The 18809-nt window shown below is 37.8% G+C and overlaps 1 protein-coding gene across 1 annotated transcript in view; it reads right to left on the bottom strand.

Moving 5' to 3' along the window:
• Positions 1-18809, bottom strand: part of LOC139720727 (protein flightless-1 homolog) — a 48339-nt gene that overhangs the window by 6506 nt on the left and 23024 nt on the right. The window contains exons 12-23 of the mRNA XM_071632083.1: positions 16092-16225; positions 14626-14738; positions 13819-14058; positions 13321-13436; positions 12556-12685; positions 11407-11488; positions 10528-10615; positions 9511-9624; positions 6389-6493; positions 2936-3044; positions 2018-2101; positions 8-104 (exon numbers count right to left, since the gene is read on the bottom strand). Of these exons, the coding sequence (XP_071488184.1) occupies positions 8-104; positions 2018-2101; positions 2936-3044; positions 6389-6493; positions 9511-9624; positions 10528-10615; positions 11407-11488; positions 12556-12685; positions 13321-13436; positions 13819-14058; positions 14626-14738; positions 16092-16225 (1412 nt within the window). The remainder of the gene's footprint in view (positions 1-7; positions 105-2017; positions 2102-2935; positions 3045-6388; positions 6494-9510; positions 9625-10527; positions 10616-11406; positions 11489-12555; positions 12686-13320; positions 13437-13818; positions 14059-14625; positions 14739-16091; positions 16226-18809) is intronic.

The raw sequence follows: 18809 nt of genomic DNA, 5'->3' as shown, positions 1-18809 counted from the left end.
AGCCTACCGGTCTCCGAATCAGGCAGACGGGCAAACTTCCGCCCCTCCAAGACAAACGCCTCCATCCCATCCAGATCCTCATTCCACTCCTCCATCAGTTGGTCCTGAGAAGACAAACAAATGCAAGGATGACTTATAATATTCTCCAAGGTAACATGACATTTGCTCCTGTGACAATTGCTCCGGTCATATTTTTCTCTAAGGTCGAAGGGTTGGGGTTGTGATAGGGTTTTAGGTTTAGTTTGATGTGAGGATTAGGGCTAGGATTATGGTTATGCTTGGGGGTAGAATTTATGTTTGGCTTAACAGACAGATATTTCATGTAATCAATTGTCGCAGGAGCAAATGTCATGGAACCATCCCCTACAATATCTTGCATAAACTAATGACGTGACTGGGTAACATATTCAGATTGTAAACACTGATATTTTAGAGTATTGATATTTAAGCATATGGTAGTTGATCAAATATTTTTCTAAGTTATTGGTTTCAAGCTTTGCAGTTTCCTCATTATCATAACTGAAAAAAAAAATAAGACAAGCATTCATTAAAAAGAAAAAGAAATGTTCTGTGAAAACATTGCTTGAAATGAGACCACATCTCTCAGAAAATGTAATGGTAATAGTAGGCACTCAGAGACTCGTGAGATCTCCCGTTTTCGCCAGGAGATCTCCCGCTGAAAACCAACTTTCGCAAAATCTCCCGTTCTCCCGCTTGAGATTTAATTTCTCCCGCCCTGGCGCTGTGTCTCCTGTTGGAAAAGATTTCTTACTTATTGCTATTGTATGTTGGGAAAAAAAAAGCCTTAGATAGCACCAGAAAGCATCTAGAACCCTAGGAACTTTGTGCTTCGCACACATCAACTTGGAGTCTCCCGTTTGCTAGGGGTTTCAGGCGGGAGAATCTCCAGATCAGAAGGTGCTTTGGGTTGGAGTCTCTGGGCACTCGATGTTGCAATGCTAATGTGCCGGCCTTGGACAGTGTGTGCACGCAAATTTTTGTTTCAATTTTTATCCATATATGGTGCCACACTGTTATTTTTTAAATACACAGCCTATTCATGAAATTAGCTAAATAAAAGCACAACAAAAATCTCAGTGTCTACAGAAGTTGATTGTAAAGATATCGACAGTACATACATCTACATAACTTATAGGCTTTTTCTTTTTCTGGCATGGTACATAGATTTCTGGCTGATCATGTTTGCTCACTGCCACTAGTATTACAAGTGTCCAGTTCCAAACTTCTTGGGGTCAGGATCGTTCAGTATTGTGTGAAACACATCATTTCAGTTCATTTTCTCTGTATTATTGCTTATTACATGTCCAGGGTTACAAAAATCTATAAAAGTTACATAGATTTGAAAAAAATGTTTTTTTGCTCGTAAGCATGCCTACAATGTGTACTTTGCTGTCTCAGAATAATGTGGCACTCAGGGCCCTTACACCGTGGCGATTAAAGAGTTAATGCAAACAGCTCTCTTGAATGAGCTGTAATATCTTTGTACATCGTAGTATCTTTGAAACACACAACTTTCTGAATACAATTGAATTACGTTTCGTTTAAACCGTATATTGCTGTCATGCATAAAGGGAAAATGAAACTTCTGTGATCACAAGGAGTAAGCGCTGTCCACCATTACCAGAAGAGGCATGATAATTGGGCAAGATTGATGTGACGCAAAGTACGCATAACCTCCTTCACGTACTAGAGATTGCCAGCTGTATAAGCAGAGAATACTGAATACTGCAGTGAAAATACTCCACCCTCTAGCAAATAATATGTACTAAATTTTCTGGGACTGTGCCCTCTATAGTAATGGCAGACCTTGCTCCCCTCACTCACAGATCAATTGTACAAGGTGTGTTGCAAGTCAGCACTCTAGTACTAACTAGCTTGTAACCTCTTTGGTTTGCACACACTCGGCAGTTCATTTCTCTTCCACATTGACTTGGCAGCTAATGAGATCTCATTTAAAAAGGGAAAAAAAAAAACAGAATCCAGAAGGTGTACTTACAGCTTCATTCAGTGACATGGCAGGCTGGCGTGGCATGAAGAGAGCTGAGAGATCAGTCTTCAACTCATCTTTTTCTTGAGCGTCCTGCAATGAAGAGCAAATGGAACAACATTTTCAGCGACGAAGTGTAGTACCAGTGTGTGATTACACACAAGATGAAACACACACCCTAGAGCTTAGATTACATGTGTACATGTGATGATTATTTTCAAATGTTTCAATAATAAATGATAATCAGTTCCTAGTACACATTATACCATAAGTCAATTTGCATGTTCCTAATGAACCAGAAAGGATTTTTTTAAAAATGCAATATCTTGCACAATGAAAAGCAATAATGGAGTTAAGTGAATAAATTTGGCATCAGACACAAATATACAGCAATGATAAAACCAGACTGATAACTAAATCACACTGGCAGGGTAAAGTCATAGTAATGCTTTGTTTACAAATGGGGGGGAAAAAAACCCAAAAGCTTTTTTTCCACGACAGCCAGGCTATAGTTTGTCCAGTATTATATGCCATTATGCACATTTTGTGATGGAGTTAATTCATGAGCGACTTTGTACCAAATTTACAGCAACATGCAGATTGTGTATACTCTACGTGAAGTAACATATTCAATCACAGATATGTGCACATGGGACTTGCATAAGATTTCTGTCTTTACTTATGCAGCACAATTGCACTTTTCTTTTCTCCCCAATATCCTACATTAATACTTGATATTATTTCTTCATTAATGTCAATATGTAAGCAACAAAGATCTATGAAATGTTTGATATCATGTTTTCTTTAACAGAGAAAAAAAAAAGAAAGATATTATTCAGTTCTCACAGTTCTCTATAGAGTCAGGTGAATTACACACAAACAGCAGTACCTTTTATGGTCACAACTACAGCAGTAACAACATCCTACCTTTTGCACAACAGGCTTCCGTAGAACTTGATCCGCACTGCGCGTGTAGTCCACCGCCAGTACGTCATCCCAGCCGGGGAATTTGGACTTGAATACTTGGCTCTCATTCCTGAAGACAATAGAGAATTAAGGAACATGCAAAGAGTTAAGGGGAACAAATGACTGATATTTTGTCAGAAAAGTACATGTGTAACATTGATTTCGGTGAAAATTTATAACCCTTACACAATGATGGGAGGAATCCTTTGCATCTCCTATTGTTTGGTTTAGTTCTTCTGTGTAACCATGATGGATATGGTAGTCCTTTTGACTTTACTTTGAATTTTTCTATGTACACACACTCTGAGCAAAATTTCAGCTCACTATCATTCATCACATTCTAGCTTGACCAGTGAATGGGTGTAACAAATAACAGGTAATTATTAAACAGCTGCAACAATATTTACAGAAGATTAAATGAGTTGAATGACACCATATGTTACATAATTAACTAAACCTATCCATGTTTTCCACTTCTATACGGGTTTCCCAATATCCATTACATAATAATCTGTAGATTGCATATAAACTTAGAACAGTAATGCCAATTGTGGCTGTAACCACTCTTACAGACATCAGACTTTCTGTTGGGAGGAGTAAGAACTGAATCTGCCCAGAATAAAACAAGCCAATTTACATAATCCAAATTGGAAAAAAGAAAGAAAAAAAATACATAAATGTATATATAACATCTGGAAGCCTGCATGGCAAGTTATCAATCCATTTGAAATTCCAACACTGATGAGCACATTTCTATTGACATTTTGTACTGCACTGGTAGGAGAATAATTCTACAGGTGATCAGGTGACATGTGAATGCTAGTGTGAACACACGTCTGATGCAACGGAGACCAAATCACCTGTGGCACAACAGAAACAAATGCATTCAATGTTAGTTACAGCACACACACACACACACACACGCGCACACAGTTGTTATACATTTGATCATGAGTACATTCATAGATATTTCCAATCATGTTAAGATCCATCTAAAGGTTTGGTGGTCAGCGCACTGGAGGCAAAGAATGGGACAAAAACCACAGCAATGCATTCAATGTTTACAAGATCAAATGAGAAGCAACCAACTGTAAAAGCTGCAAAAACATGATTGGTGGCCAGAGCGAGAGATCTACTGGCTGAGATCAATCTATTGCAATACTGTAAAAGTGGAAATTTTCACAGTGTTGAAATTTTCGCGATCACAAACTACGCGAAAACAAAAGCACACAAATATTTTTGCTTGCCATAAATTCCAGTATTTGATGTCTTGATTCTGTGGATTTAAAAACATGCGAAACTCTTCTACCCGGCTGAGCCCAAAAATATCCACTTTTACAGTTACACTACATTTTCATTGCTATATAATCTCATTCTCTGACAAAAAATGGATCACCAGGTAAACATGAACACGTCTCTGATGTGCTTTGTGACAGTGAAGTAAAGTCCCTGATAGAATCAAGTTTTGACTTACAGATTTACAACACTTCTCAAATGTGTGCTCTTTTACAGTTGTTTGACAATATTCGCATCACCAAGAATTCTTGCAAATGACTTTCGACAATAATGTATGCACACTCCAGTTACTGGGTTAGATGAATCACAACACAACACTCACCATTAGATAATGCATGATACATACATGAATGATGAAATGATATTCTCTTTTCCTGTTTCAATACATTATATTACATTGCTATATTCTATAAGCAGATATGATTCAGGTTAGTTAGAACGCCATTTTTTTTCTCTAAGATTTACAATGAAAAGTCTCATATATCTGAGGATATTGTGATGTAAGAATTAACATTAAGATACATATCGTGAGAGAGAAAAGGATAAATAAATGAATGAATAGATACATAAATGTATATAGACAGATAAACGGACAAATAGATAAGATAGATAGATAGATAGATAGATAGATAGATAGATAGATAGATAGACAGACAGACAGACAGACAGATAGATAGACAGATAGATAGATAGATAGATAGATAGACAGACAGATAGATACATTGTAGATAGATACAGTGTATATTGCCAGTCATTTGTTTACCAACATGACAGCAATTTATTCATCTTAAGTTGTTACTCTTTTAATACTAAGTGTCTCACATAGAAATTCGAACAGTAGAATAGAGAATGCAAAGGAAAGAGTTGAGCTTGGTTTGATGTGATTTTAAGATACCACAGCCATTGGAATAAAAGAACAACTATTCATAATTAACTATGAAAGGAATGATGGAGTAATATGATTCCTCAATCTGTTTACTACCCAATGTCTACAAGATAAATAGATTTAATTACAATTCCTTTGATAGATGCCATACAATTAGAGGATCAACAATGACAAAATGAGCTGGGGGAAGACAGATGAACAAAATGACAGACAGAGAGAGATGGATTAAAAAAAGAGACACATCAAATGAACAGGAAGTAGAAGGAAGTAGAAAGGGGGAGATAGGGTTATTGACAGAAAAAACATATGAACACAGGTAGACACAAAGGGAGGAAGGTGCAAAGACCTATAAATATAATACACATCATATGTGTGTTATGTAAGATTCATTGAAGATAGACAGATAAACACTAAAAGAGAGATGAAGAGAATATGAAATACTTATATCACAATACCAAAACGGACAAACAAACCAGGACAAACGATATGCTGTACAGGACAATAAACTAGAATGGACAGTAAACTGGCCAGTAAACATTACAGCCACAAAGGGGAGAGCAGTTTGCTGATTGGCAAGCATGTCAAAATGGAGACTTTCATTATCTCAATTTCTATGACACGTACAAAATTTCACCTTTGTGAAGTATTAAGTCACTCAGTTTGATTTAACAACATCCACCATAAATTTGAATACACGGAACCACTGCCAACATACTTGTTTGATTTTAATGGATCCAAAGTCTATAAGCATCTATCGAAAACGAAAATACAAGTTAAGGATATTGGAATTCTGCAACTAGTATAAAAGCATACCCAAAAATAGCAAGAGAATTTGAAGCCTGAGATCTGTGAAAATAATCAGCTTTACAACATATCCTCTTTCCTTTTTTTTTACTTCAAAAGACCACATAAACACACAAAGACAAGATGACGACCTCTGACAAGAGAAAGATGCAGAAGTAGTCAGAGATAAACTTTGACACATGCGAGAAGCTCAGGCAGATGATTTCAGGCACTGACCAGGGGGGCAGCAGACGCATCTCCAAGGCAACCTGTCACACAATGGATGCATCTCTGGGAAGGGCTCAGGCACCCTTCACCCCTCCACTTCCCAACCCCAAACCCTTATAATCTTGTGACTGTCCGTGGCCCCGCCTTACCCCGCACCACCCGCCCTGCAGGGCGAGCCCTGTCGAGACCCGTGGCGTGATCCCGGACCCTGCTGACCGTACTGCTTGATCATACGGCTGATGACCACTTCAGCTGTCCGCGTGTAGTCCACGGCGAGAATCTCGTCCCACGACTCAAAATGCTGCTTGAACATCTGGGGCTCGTAACTAGTTATGGTTATTTGTCAGTGAGACGACATTCGTTAGGGAAAAATACAGGTTTCATGAGGAAATGAGACTGTAATGAAAAAAAAGGGTTTTCTTGCAAAGAGAAAGAAAAATAAAGTGTAAGCGTCAATCACTATAGAACTTGTTATAAATCTCTTAACACTTTCCTTCCCCTCAGAAAAGCCCTCATAAACTGATACCTAGAACAATGAATATTGTGTCACCCTTCTTAATCAAACACTGCATCTCTTCACATACAATATCAAGGAGACACATGGTGACATACAAAAAGTATTGGCCTAATCAAACAAAGTAATTTGCAATTTTCTTTCATAGATGTTCTCTTCTAAATCTTATAGCAAAGCAGTGTGACACAAATACAACGACACTCGGTCATCAATGTGTATTTGGTGAACTTCAACTTGTGAAATACAGCATACTTGAAGAGAAAGTGCAAGACATTGTAAATCAGATTATATTCAAGACTTATTATTCAGACAAGCTGATATCAAAACAAAGGCAGGCCATTTGATTTAAAACAGGAGTTTAAGCTTCACAGCACGACACTCATTTCGTTCCAAGTCTTCAGCACAGAAAGTGAAATGTGCAAAACACCTTGCAAATAGTGTCTGAGAGAAATCTAGCAAAATTAAAGGTGTTAACAAATTAAATATAACAAACTATACATTAATGCATAGTTTGCTTAAAATTTCTACATTTAATTTGTTATTTAATGCCTTTATGATTCTGAAGCTCCCAGTGCAAAAGTTAATTTTAATAACTCTCCCTTTTGACCAAGAGTCATTATTACAAACAATCTACTTGATTTATGGTATGATCCTATACCACTTTTTTTCTGATCATTCGACATCACTCTCAGCTTGAAATACCTGTCACAAAATCTCCAACTCACAATCATTTTGAGCATGATACTGTAATATTTAACAATAACTTTTATTTGTGATGATACATGTATCACGAGTTGACTGATTTCCATGAAATTTACAAAACCAACAAAATTGTCTCCCGTGACAGAAATTCTACACATATCGATTCCACAGTTGTAAATGGTCATAAGTAACTTTGTTTCATGGAGAGAGATAGTACTTCTCATTCCCATAAATTTGACCACTCATGAGCTGTTTCATAAGTCCTAAAATTTGAAATATCAGGACATAGGGTAGTTAAGCCTATTCCCACCGGGGCGGGGGGGGGGCCATTTTGGCCCCTCCCTCTCGACGTTTCATATGATTATTCCGCAACGCGTGATGCTCTCGCCGCAACATTTTGTGACTTTTTTCTTTCAAGTAACGTGCAACTTTTGAGACCAAATTTGTCGGTCTCGGGCATACCGTTTTGAAGCCACGCCCCTTTGAAAAAAATTTGTTGACCCAAAAATTGCTCAAAAACATGATTTTGTGTAAAAATCCAATGTAAATTGTGTTTTTGCAATTAATTCATATAAAAATAAATATTTATACTTTCAACGGCTGAAAATGATTTATTTTAGCCGGATTATGCTTTAAAAAGTTTCTGTGAAAAATTTTGACGAAAAAAACAACAAAAACAAAAAGTAAAAAACAAGGAAATACATAAGAAATTCAATAAACAATGAAATACATAAGAAATAGTTATGAAGCCAAATTTTTGCTTCAATATTATTGCTGAGGATATTGAAAAGAATATGTTCACCAAAAATTAGAAGTCTTGGAGCTTTATCTTTTTATTTATAGGCAAAAAATTATTTTTGCATAAATTAGCATAAATTAATTGATATAAAATACATTAAATAAAATTTGAAAAATCTAACTATACACTCTAGTAGATTACATTGGCCTCTACCTTAGTGCAAAATTTCGTGAAGATCGTGCGATCCAAGACCGAGATCTGAAGGCCCCCCCGTGGTTTCAAGTCCCTCAAAAAAACCCGGTGGGATTAGGGTTAAGTACTTTATATGTTTTTCAAACATTCATGCAGTACCTACTGATATCTGCATCGCATAACAAAATAAAAAGCAACCACGAAAAGTAATGAATTAACCACAGAACTATTAAAAAAAAACAATAAAAAAACAGGATAATACATACTAGTACACTGAATGAATATAGTGTTGGCAACCAATTTAAGTGGCAATTAATAGAGCCCATCTTATTCATAATCCTGTTTTTCTGCACGCTAGAAATATTTAATAGTCCTTTCAGAAACAGAGCAAACATATCAAAATGAGATCGCACACACATAAGAAAGTGTTTGAGGTAAGAGAAAGATAGTGAGGGAAAGAAATTGAGCCAGACAGACAGACAGACAGACAGACAGAAAGACAAATGACAGACAGATGGATATACAAAATGAACAAGGGGAAGAGGAGGATTGACAAATGAAAAGGTGATTCAGGAAAAGTCAAGAAGAGGGAAAGATGTGATCAAAATAAATGATAGCAGAGGTAGCACACTAAATAGCAAAGGAATGAGAAAACTGAAGTGAATGAGCATGATATATATATATATATATATTTTTTTTTTTTACTATGTTGGCTACTGCAACACATGAGCCAAAAGTGATGTAGTGGAACATCTATCATGTGAGCACACAAAACAAGATCTTCCAGGATCAATCCAGTTTCCAGGGATGGCTGTGGTACACTGTAAGCACTTCAGGGAATGCAAGACATTGAACAACATATTCAATGAAACACTGATTCAGCTCCTCACCTAAATATATGTAAATAAATAGCAACAAAGGCGGACAGACAAGTGTGCAGTGTACTAACATCATTAGTATGCATAGAAAGCATGTTAATTAACCACTCCTTGGTGTAAACACTGTGGAGAAAAAAAACAACAAAACAAAATGAAACACAGAGAATGTTTGAGGGGAAAAAATGAAAGTGGATCCGTGGATATCATAGCCAACAAAGTATCAATCATCTTCTTTCTCAATGTTGAGGAAGACAAGCTAGCAATACCAAATAATGCACCCTGTTCTGATGTAAAATTGCACCAAGAGGAAAGACCTACCCTTCTAGCACCCGTATGACGGTAGCATTATCCGGTCTCATCAGCATGGAGCATAGCTCTTGGGACAACTTCAGCGCAGCTGCTCGCCACAAGCGACTCGACTTGCGCCCGATCCTGTGGACAAGAAGCAATGTGTGCAAGTTAGAGGAGACTGAACACCTTTAAAAGTATAACTATGACAATGGTTTACGAAACCAATTGAATATCATGGAGCTTGTATCTTCCAGAAGATCTAAAAAGCTGCATTTTAATCAACATGTGCTGCTTCCAAGTTTCAATATCTTTTTTAAAGAGTAAGCCTACCCCGATCAGTATTTGAATGTTAAAATCACCAGGTGTTGTTTCTTTTTTTCACAGTCCTTTTTTTATGAAACACAAATTTGGGGGTTCAATTTATTTCTTTTTTCTTCCATTTTCTACCCAGATGGTGTGGAAGAAACACCTGTATGGGATGGAAATATGACAATTCTGCTTTATTTCACTTCATTTCATCAATTTGCGCATGAAGTGTCCTTGCACCTGAAATATCAGCAATGACTTAACCTTCTCTGGGGACAAAACTAATACAGTGCACTCCTGTTATAACAAACACGGTTATAACAAACTCCAGTTACAACAAAATAAAAATGCAGGTTACAATATTATCGGATAGATGTTTTTTATTATCTATTTTTTCGCATACAACAAAATTTCGATATAACAAAAGAATACTGCTGGTCCCGAGAACTTCGTTATAACGGGAGTCCACTGTAGCACACACATACACCTATTGGTGACATTTCGTTCACTGTGATCACACAATACAGTCACAATTTTATTTTGTGTGACAACCATGCTTGACAAAAAACAATAATGACCACGGCAGTGTATCAAGCACAGATCTTAAACAGTATTTTCTTCTTACATCCTGATGAGACATTATTGAATGTCAGTTATTTATTATTTCACAAGGATTTCTTCTCCGTAGAGTCCACACAGCGATCATGCAATCACCCAAACTTGGTCTTGTCCCCTTACCATATAAAGACGTCTGCATTGCAGTCCAGGATGTAGACATTCTTTGTCTCAAGGAGCGTCTGAGTCAGCTTGCCCTTGGGGAGTTCAACTAAATGGATAGAAAATGCATACATCAAATACAGTGAGCTATTTTATTACAAAAGCACACATTCAGAGATTCAGCCTTGATAGCAAAAAAATAAAAATGAATAAGCTTTCCTTTTGACAAAATTCATCTTCCTCCCATTTTTTTCAGAGCCCCTGTTTTTTTTTACCATTCCATTTGGCAGTGCCTTTTTGTAATTATAGTCTTTCTGAAGCTTTGTTGTAATTACTTACATTAATTAAGCCTTTGAAACTCTTCAAATTCTTGATATTTTCTTCTTCTTCTTTTTTTTTTTTTTGGGGGGGGGGGGGGAGGCAGATTATTTGCTTATCTTCTTTCATTCCTCTTCTGCAAGCTTTCTGTATGTACTCATCTTCTCCTTGAAAACCCATGGTCAGATTTTCAATGAAATTGGTAAGAAATAAAAAGTTTTTGAACTTTTGGAGGAGGCTCTACGAACTGAGAACCCTCCCATATACAGAGTCTCCTATCTTCTGATCACTGATCATATTCTTAAATCATTTTTCATTCTTGTTGAAAGATGAACAGATCAAAAATATCTTTGAATTAAAAAGGTTGCAAAAGATTCAAACTGTTCTGCCAATGGAAAAGTAAAAGAAAAAAAAGCAGCTCTTGGTATGACTGCAAGCAAAAAGACTTTCAGAATAAAAGGTTTAACAAAGTACTCATAATAGAAAAGAAATCAGCAAACAAAAATTTGCCATCCAACCCCTTCCAAGTAAGCAAATAGCATTGTACTATGAATAGAACTAATTTCTGTATGGTGATCTCACCTTGTGGGAGTTCCAGATATCCCGTGCCCAGACCGACTCTGTATAGCCTTGGCTTATCAGGCACAAAGGAAGTCAGCCAATCCTAGCAAATCAGAAAAGATGGAAAGTAACATGCAAACATTTCATTTTTGTTTAACATTCTGCTCTACTCTCTCTACACACCAGTCTTTCTCTATCTTTCTCTATCTCTTTCATTTTCTCTCATAACTATATATCTACCCATTTGTCTATTTACAGACATGAAGTACTGTAAAACCAGAAATGTTTAATTTTGCAAATTTCGCGAGAGCCAAGATTCACAAAATTAAAATGCACGCAAAAGTTCTTGTCTACTAGTATACTACATGTACATGCATTGAATGCCAGTGGCAATTCATGAACATTTCATGCTGTGAGAAAGGTCATAGGCTCCAATTCATAAAAATTTCATGCCGCGAAAATATCTTGCTTTACAGTAAACTATGCTACAGTGGTGCATTGAGTGATGTAAACAAGTCAGTACAATGGTAATTACCGCAAAGATAAGATAAGGGTATTTTGAAGGAGGTAAAATAGGGACATGTCATGGAAAATAATGACATAATGACAAGGAAGGAAGAGAAGAAAGATGAAAAGAAAGAGGGGTAGGGAGAGGAGGCAAACAGAAGTAAAGAGAACGAAGAGAAAGAGACAAAGAATAGAACATTCTGAGGAGGAAGAATGGAAGGAAAGTGAAAATAAAAGGGGAGGAGGAGAAAGCGTATGGGAGAATAATGATGAGAAAGTCAGAGGATGTAGGAAAGGAGTGAGAAGGGAAGAAAAGGAAAAGAAGGAAAAAGAGGACAATGGGGAACAAGAGGCAGAGGCAGAAAAAAAGGAAGAGGAAACAGGGAAAGAGACAACACACAGAAAGAGGAGGAAGAGGAGGAGGAGGAGAGAAAAGAGGAGGAAGAGAAAGAAGAAGAGGAGGAGAAGGAGGAGGCGGAGGAAGAGGAGGAGGAGGAAGAGGAGGAGGAGGAGGAGGAGGAGGGGGAGGAAAAAGAAGAAGTAGAAGAGGAGGAGGAGGAGGAAAGATAGGACAAGGAAAGAAAAGGGAAGAGGAAAAACAAGAGGTAGAGGGAAGAGGATGAGTGCGTATAGGTGATGCTACTTATGGAGAATCTTTCTTACCTGTGGGGTGAAGTCCTCTTGGTAACCCCCGAGTGGATCCCAGAATTTCTCCAACTCACTGCCCTGGTGCATCATGAAGATCTTAGCGTTGTTCTTTCGCTCCATCTTGTTGATTTTCTCACACATCAGTCTGTCCAAACAAAGCCAACAAAACATGTACCACATAGAATAAAAAGGAATTTAGAAAAAAAACAAACACATAGTATTTCAAGGAAGTTCTTAACAAATATAACTTCATGTTCTCTAGTCACTTGGTTACATAAATTATGTCAGAGATTTGAGCTTGTATCTTTCTCTGAGATTCCTAAATGTAATAAGTACTCACATTCTGTCACTTTTATATCCCACATCAGTACACAGGGACTTTGGCAGTGATGTATGCCATGTAAATTAATGCTCACTACCATCAGTTGTCATTACTATACCAACCTGTTGATATGCCTTTAGAATGAAATATATATAATAGCTAGTCAAAAACCTTCAGTTTAAGTAACTTTCGCTTTAAGAAATATAGGAAATAGACTGGACACTTGCTTATCAGAGATATGTACAGAAATGCATAAAAGCAAAGTAATCACACGTCACACATAAGGATGTGTTATAGATGTGGAAGGTGGTACATAGCTCATCCACTGCACCTGGCGACCTGCTGGTGTATGATGTCAATGATATCCCGAGATGCTGATTCTGACTTGGTTAACAACAAATTGCCAAAAAAAAAAAAAAAAACGTTCCAGTGGGATCTGTCACATGACCTGCACTGACCTTGCTTTTGACCTTGTGATGGGATTTGACCTCGCCCCGTACCACACGTAGATCTCCATCCCGAGGTCCAGCACGAAGACGAACTTTGGATCCAGTGACTGTGGCTCCATTGTGACCTGCCATCAGAAAGGGGGACGGATCAGGGGATGGGGAAGGTAACAATAACGATGGTCAGAATACCAAATAAGGAATAAGCAGAGAAGTAATTGAGATTATGGTGGTCTCCAAATCTGGAGCAAATTGTATTTACCAGCTTCAGTCAGAAAACTTCACAGAGACTCTAATGATAATGATACTTCTGATAACTACTATCACTACTACAAACAAAAAAGCAAATTCATCCACCACCACCATGTCATTATCATCCTAATTACCATCATCATCATCATCATCATCATCATCATCATCATCATGACTATCACTGAAGAGAAAACAGACAATTTCACAACAAAGTAAGATAAAAATAGAAAGATGCAAAAATAAGAACAAGATACTCACAGCTTCAAGGTGCATGTTCTGTGTGCCCGACGCCCGGTACATTCGCGCCGTATATTGGTTCTCCTCCACCGTATAGAAACCACTGGCGGTGCCACCTTCAATGTAGGCAACATCATGGTCAAACAGTTCCATGAACTCATCACTCTCATCGCTCATCTCCTCGCGTATCGTGCGGGTCCTGGCGCCGAGCATGTTGCGCAGGTTGACAGCGTGCATGGCCGAGCAGGCCTTCTTGTCAAGCTGCCAATTTGAGGAGTTTGTGATCAGTGATTTTACCATGTGACCAGCAATGATTTTTCATTTGAATTAATAATCACTGATATCACACTGTAAATGTGGTGCATCACACTACTCAGTTAGCACTCTTTATCATAAATGTTTTTTAGGACGATTCATTTAGACATGAAAAAAAGACCAAACTATTCCCTCAATGACACAAACTAGACAGACATTTACCCATCATTTGCTCTATAGGAGGAAGGACTCTGAGAATATTGGTTCAATGTCTATAAACATGACCTAAACAGCATTAAACCATAGTGCGAAAAAAAAAAAAAAATGTCTCAAACAAACTTGTGATAATAATGCTTCAAGTGACATACAGTAGAACAGAAAAAAAAAGGTACAGAAGTTGTTTTGTTATGTATTATGCTTACAAATAATTGATGATTGCCGAAAGGATGTTACTTTGCTCACAGTATTCATGTCTGTTCTGAAGTTAAAGTTAGATGCCTAGTTTACGAGAATGTGTAAGATTAGGACTACAAAAACAATGACAACACTGCAATATACGGTGGCATAACTCACCGAAGACGACTGCCCTATCCAGTAGTATATCTGCCAGTTAAGGTTCTGGGAAGAATCCAGATACGTTTGGAGAATGATGTAGCAATCCGCCTCATAGAACTTGCCATACAGAGCTGAGTTGGCAAACAGAACAAAAAGTGAGGCAAATGAGAAATATCAGACCACAAAAATCATAACTGAAACATCTCCATTTTCTGGTTATGTGGATCAAACAGCAAAACAAACATATATCTAAATATATGTTACCTCATACATATAACATGCACTATATCAACTTCAATTGAGTTACGATTCTTATGTTCCTGTTCATAAGAACACATGAACTGAGACAAAAATTTTTTCCCCTTAAAAACACACACAAACATGTACACAGAAAACATAAAACCTTCAGCAAAAATTTGCCACCATGTTGCCAATGTGTTTCACTCCACTATCTTTATTGAACTATTGAGGACGGGCTGATATTGCTACCACACGCATTTCCCATAGACACCTGCCCGAGTATACTCGGGACTCATCTTCAACGGGTTAAGGCAACACCTGTATTGAAAGACCCAATAGTGAAGGGAAGCATGGATGGCCCATTTGAATTGATCTTCATTCCCTGCCCACTGGGGTACATTTGAAAAAACCATGAATACATGTAGCTCCTGGCAGCAAATATATGCATCAAATCCTACACTCATCAGTAACGGTGAACTCCAGCTGAGATTCTTCAGCTGTTGTGTGTACTTTATAGAGAGCAGAGATAAAGCTGTACACAATTCCTTATGGGGATTCTCTACTACATTAAAGCCAGGCCAGCATTCTCACTCCATGGTAGCCCCACACTACTGGATCTTTAATTGACATATTTACAGCTGTATTTATGTGACATCTTTATTCAGGTGACATCTTTATTTAGGTGACATCTTTATCTACATATGTAGGTGACATCTTTATCTACATATGTAGGTGACATCTTTATTTAGGTGACATCTTTATTAAGGTGACATCTTTATTTAGGTGACATCTTTATCTACATATGTAGGTGACATCTTTATTTAGGTGACATCTTTATTAAGGTGACATCTTTATTTAGGTGACATCTTTATATACATATGTAGGTGACATCTTTATTTAGGTGACATCTTTATTAAGGTGACATCTTTATTTAGGTGACATCTTTATCTACATATGTAGGTGACATCTTTATTTAGGTGACATCTTTATTAAGGTGACATCTTTATTTAAGTGACATCTTTATCTACATATGTAGGTGACATCTTTATTTAGGTGACATCTTTATTAAGGTGACATCTTTATTTAGGTGACATCTTCATCTAAGTGACATCTTTATTTAGGTGACATCTTTATTCAAGTGACATCTTTATTTAAGAGACATCTGCAATTAGGTGACATCTTTATTTAGGTGACATCTTTATGTAAGTAGTCCTGCTTCTCTGCTATCAAGATGTGATACAGACCTTCCTCCACCTGAATCGGGATGAAGTTCTCTATTTGCCAGATGATGAGCCCCGGCTCCGTCCCACACTCGCTGGTGAAGAAGTCTGTGTAGTCCAACTGTGGGCGCTCTAACGCATCCATCCAACTCTTTGGTCTGTAAGAAAGTTGTGACAAAATCTTAATGGTAAAACGACACTGAATATTACAAACATCTGTGCCGTCACTACGCTGTTCAACCCAATTTTACCCCTGCATTTACAGGCTGGGTGGAGTTCCAGAAAGCTAAAGTTTAGTTTCATGGTTCAAGGGAAGTGTACAGGTAAGACAGTAGTGAGTACTTTGACGACCTGTCATATCATCATTTTATGACATCAGTGAGAACTCTTGACTTCAGAAACTTGTGAGGTCGTTAACTATCTGTGCTACCTTGAGCAAAGTTTGACTGAATTAATCAAACATCACAGGACGTCTGAACCAGTCAGCGCAAAAATAGAGAGTGAATAATCAAAGCAAAAGCCTGCTGGCCATGCTATGTAACGTAAGGGGAATCGGTATTAATGGATTTGAGAGCTGCCACCTAAAGGTACAATTCCCACAAAATCCAGACTTTTTCATTTTGAATTTGAAAACAAGTACCCACACTCCCTCACTCTTCTGATTAAAAAAGAAGCTCCAGTTTGATACTATAACTGTTTCCCACACAGGTAAACAAGCTGTGCTTTAAAATTTTCAAACGATAATAACTCATTTGGCACTAGCACACAAACAAGCAATTAGGGAGGTACATTTTGAGGTAAGCAGGACATTCCAATATACAAGATAAAGACATGAAATGCACATGAGTACACCATAGTATGACTTGAACATAAAGAAGCATGTATTGAAATCTGCATCACTGGCCATTTATTAACATGTCACATCAACATGTATCCACTTAAAACTGCATTTCATGTATGCTGCAAACATAATTAAATTAAAAATGCCACATTATGAAAGCACAAACTTTTTATGTCATTTGGGTGTGAATTAGTGCCATTGCAGAGAGGCAAATGGCTTATTTTGGAGAGTACTGGCTCTCTGTAGAATGGGGATGGGGTGGGGTGCAAAGTTAGGGGTTGGGTGGGGGATTAGGCAGGTGTGTAGGGAGGGCAGGAAAGGAAATTACAACTAGACTAAACATTGCAATGAACAAACTATGTGCAACATTTCATACAGTCACTGATATAATTGATAGACAGGTTTCATTTACATTTCAAATTAACACAACCTCTCATTCTTTCCACCATAAATACCATCGCCTTAAGTGGCAATAACAAATGTTGAGTGAACCATTGACAGCAAACACTGTTTACATGTGCTGCTCTTTCACTTTCACAAATGCTGGGCCATGAACACGAACAAGACAATCACAAATGCGAGGGATCATAGAGGTATCATGTTGGACTATTTAACATAGATACCTACATAACTATACAATTAAAACTAGTTTGACTGGCTGGCGTGCTGCTGGTTTGTGTCATTAACACCTTTAAAAACTTCACCAACTTAATATTTCACACCCATGAATACTTGATGAGACTTTCCTATTTTTTTTTCTCTCTGATAACCAACACACACCTGCTTCACAATGGAACCCCATGGCAGAGTAGAGCTATTACGTCATTCAGAGTATCTTTTTACAGTATTTAGAAATTCTGTCACTTTTAAATGACATTTAACTCGTACAGATCAATGAAAACAGTTGCACAAGAAGTCAATGAAGTACACTCCCACTTCTGAAGAAAGTAGCAATCGCTACTAAATTTTTTTGGCATCCCACTCAGTGAAGATCTTCTAGCCATTACTGATCCCTCAAATTTTTGCAACAGCATTAAATTTGAAACTGTAGAGAAAACATGCAAAAACATAAAAGAAAATATATTCAACGGAAAAACGACAGCATTGCAGAGAGCATTTAAGTACACATACGTAATTCCACTGTGCAGATACCATAAAAACAGCTATCATCAGTCTAGAATCAGATGAGTGTTAAATGCCAATCTCTAGCTTGGCATGAACACTCTCTAATCTTAAACGACCAGAAGCGACACCGAACACAGTTGACAACACATTTACCTTCGGAACGGGACGTAGTTTACACTCTTCCTTCGCAGCCTGAACATTTGCAGGCATATCAATTGGTTAGAGATTGAAGAGTGGCAAAGCAATGAAGGAGAATATGGGTGATATCAGACATGACGAATGAACGCAGTACCAATGTGATTTGATTGATGTTGATTTGGAATAACAATTTGGCAAAGTCATTCTTAGACCCCGTTTACAGTGCAGGGTCGGGCTCGGCCGCGGCTCGGCCGCGGCCGAGCCTCGCAATTTTGTCCGTTTACACTGCTGGGCTCGGCCGCGCTTTTGATTCAAACCTTTCAATATTTTGTTGTAGTGGCGCTCTGCTTGTGAGCATACGCAATCTGGTATTGTCTGGTTTTCAGACCCTTTGCCAAATGAATTCCGTGGCAACGAAGTCGACTTTCGGGCAAAGGCCTTTGCCGAAGGAAAAAAATCCTTTGCAGGACAAAACCACCTTATACTATACTAGGTTTCGACGTTGAGGGGGTTATATCCTGAACAGCAAAATAGCACAGGCAGAGGATTTGGAAGCCAGACTAAAACTGGCCGCGCATTTGGCCTAGTTTGCGTTTGCACTGAGAAATGGCCGGGCTCGGCCGCGGCCGAGACCACCT

The sequence above is a fragment of the Diadema antillarum genome, unplaced genomic scaffold (assembly GCF_040938485.1).
Source record: "Diadema antillarum isolate AM-2024a unplaced genomic scaffold, OU_Dant_1.0 scf00000132, whole genome shotgun sequence".
Classification (NCBI taxonomy): Eukaryota; Metazoa; Echinodermata; class Echinoidea; order Diadematoida; family Diadematidae; genus Diadema; species Diadema antillarum.
This window is presented reverse-complemented; position numbering and strand designations above follow the sequence as displayed.